This window comes from Mastomys coucha, unplaced genomic scaffold (assembly GCF_008632895.1).
Source record: "Mastomys coucha isolate ucsf_1 unplaced genomic scaffold, UCSF_Mcou_1 pScaffold7, whole genome shotgun sequence".
Lineage (NCBI taxonomy): Eukaryota > Metazoa > Chordata > Mammalia > Rodentia > Muridae > Mastomys > Mastomys coucha.
Window position 1 is genome coordinate 59,510,242 of NW_022196913.1, and position 2,701 is coordinate 59,512,942.

General features: G+C 63.6%; 1 protein-coding gene across 3 annotated transcripts in view; it reads left to right on the forward strand.

The window, feature by feature from the left end:
- The first annotated feature begins 250 nt into the window (after window positions 1-250).
- The window catches only part of Unc5a (unc-5 netrin receptor A), a 59,125-nt gene continuing 56,674 nt past the window's right edge, over window positions 251-2,701 (forward strand). For 2 of the 3 annotated variants that reach the window (XM_031358172.1, XM_031358173.1), the window contains exon 1: window positions 251-565. In XM_031358172.1, the coding sequence (XP_031214032.1) occupies window positions 496-565 (70 nt within the window). In that variant the 5' untranslated portion in view covers window positions 251-495. The remainder of the gene's footprint in view (window positions 566-2,701) is intronic. The other variant, XR_004114935.1, reaches the window with a different exon arrangement.

Genomic DNA, 2,701 nt, shown 5'->3' on the forward strand with positions numbered 1-2,701 from the left:
CCGGGTTCCAGAGTCCTGTCTCTGTCCCTGGAGACTGAGAGGGGTGGTGGGAGGCCTCCCCGCCCACTACCCCAGCTCCTCCCTGGGGGAGCCTCAGGCGTTGCCCGAAGGGATCCCCGGTGCCGGGGGTGGCCCGCGCTCGCAGCGCCGCCCGGCCCCTCCTTCCCCGCCCCGCCCCGCCTCCGCCCCGCTCCGCCGCTCCAGTCCGGATTTTGCGGCGCCCGCCGGCCCGCTCCCCGGCTGCGGGCTCCGCGCGGCGGCTGGCTCGGTGCGCGGCGCGGCTGGCGCTGCGCTCCGCCCCGGCTGCATTGCTGCGCTCCGGGTGCCCAGGGGAGCCACGCGCCGCGTGCGCCCCGCAGCCGGCCGCCCGGAGGCAGCGCCGTCCTCTGGCATGGGCCCCGGGGGCGCCCCGAGGTGGGGCTCTCGGCTGAGGCGCTGACAGCCTCTCTTCCGCCCGCGGGGCCCCGAGTCCAGCCCGCTCGTCCGCCCGCGGCCATGGCCGTCCGGCCCGGCCTGTGGCCAGCGCTCCTGGGCATAGTCCTCGCCGCCTGGCTTCGTGGTTCGGGTGAGTCACGCCGCGCGCGCTCTGGGGAGGCTTGCGGGGGACCGTGCGCGCGAACGCTTAGCTCTGGGGAGGAGGTGGCCGTGACCCGCGCGGCCGACCCGTCTGGGAGCCCCCGGAGGCCAAACTTTGCCGGGCAGGACGCGGGGGCTGCCACTCGCTGCTGCGCAGCTTCCCGGTGCGCTCTCCCGGAAGCCTGGGTTCTGCCAAGTCCAGGAACAGCTGTCAGCGCACGGGGCTGGCGAGTGTAGACGCCCCACGCCTCCGGGTGGGGGAAGTTTGCTGGTTCCACGGCCCGGGAGAATGATCGGGGGTGGGGGTGGGGGGTGGAATAATCCAGGAAAGACAAGACTTGAAGGACTCAAGGCCATTGCTAGTGCCCAGAAAATGGGGTGTGTGCGGGGCAGGTGGAGGGGGGGGGCGGTGTAAGATAAGCTCTTCCAGGTAGGACTGCCCCAAACAGCCACTCACAATTTCTAGCTTGGCACCTGGCCTCTGCCCACGTCTAGAACACAGTGTCCTCCTCTGTCCCCACCACACACGGGCTTGCACACGCACACACTCAGGCGTGGAGGCATCCAGCAGCCCCCAGATCTTGCAGCCGGGAGTCAAAGCACTGGGGCCCCTGTGGTGGCCTGTGGCTCCTGCTGGAGGCGGAAGGCGGAGGGGGGGTTGGGGGGGGAGGAAGGAGAAGGGGAGTTGTTTGCTGTTGGTTGGCGGGCTCCAAGAACCTCTCAGAAACTCCACAGTCCTGCAGTCTCCCAGCTTGTCTTGTTGGCCACCCTAACCAACCCCTTCAGAACGCAGCCTTTTAGCCCACCTCCTTGCGTGAGGGGCCTTGGAGGAAGGCTTTGTCTGCTCTTCCGAAGCCCACACCTAGGCTGAGCTGTGGGGGACCCTAATCTCCTGGCCCCTAAGGATTTGGCAGCGCTGAGCTTCTGTGTATTAGGAAGGGTGCTTGAGCAATTCTTAGGGCTCGATGCCCCTGGAGCCTGCTTGCAGGGAGGTGATCCCCAGGCTGGTAAGGCCACAGTTTATCCTAAGGGTGTGGATTTCTGAACTGCCAATCCAGAAAGATGAGAGCGCCGTCAAGGACCCGATGATTAAGGTTGATGGCTGGTTCCTTGAAGAGTCTCTGCTTATTGCATCCTTCACCCACCACTGCCTCAACTGCCCTCCCCATCCTGCCCCCTAAGTCCTCTACCTGGTCCCCCCTGCTCTGCCTCCCTCCCGTGTCAATGCACCCCAAACCCTCACGTTAACAAGCCCTCCTTCCCAATGGCCTCCCCCTCCTTCCCAATGGCCTCCCCCTTTTAATCCTGAGGGACCCTCAGGTTGAGCTGTCTGCCATCGGATGCGTATTCATGTTGTATATGTTCAAGCAGGAGTGTGAGTTGCAGGACTGACCACGCTCATGAGCTGTGGGGGATCAGAGGGGGTGATGCCAGACACTGAATGGGTGCCCAGGAAATGTTTACTTGAGTTGCATGCATGTGAGAGGGCTGTGTGGTCCGAGCTGCAGTTTGCCACGTGAGCATGTGGGTGGGAATGGCGTGGACTGACATGTGTTGTGGGTAATGGGGGCAGGGGACACGCACTGGTGTGGCATGGGTAGTGCTGTCATGTGTGTGGTCAGATGAGTACTAATACGCTGTATGCATATGGTAGTTGTGTGCCGCTGCACCAGTGAGCATTACAGACAGGGGTGACAGACACTTGTAGGTGAGGGCACCAAAACCAGGAATGAAGAATTGCACCTCGAGAAGCCATACATTGCCCATCGGCAGGACACCTGCTGGGGCCTGGCCTGAGGTTTCCCAGGGCTGACAGACAGGTGCTTTGGGGCTACCTGGATCAGAGCCTGTCTTTGGCATCAACTCTCTAGCTGTGGGAGGAGCTGCTGAAAAGTATGGAGGTAGGAGTGGCCCCACTTCTCAAAGAGAACCCATCTCCCCCTCCCCGCACAGGCTCTGGGCTTGTGTGGACAGATACCTAGGTGGGGCTGCCCCTGTCGTGACCCTACACCTCTGCACCTGCTTACCAGCTCCTTGGCAACAGCAGCTGGTGGAAAATGTGTCTGTGAGTGGCTGGAGGGGAAATGGTCAGCCATGCAGGCTTGAGGGGTATGTCGGGGTGTGT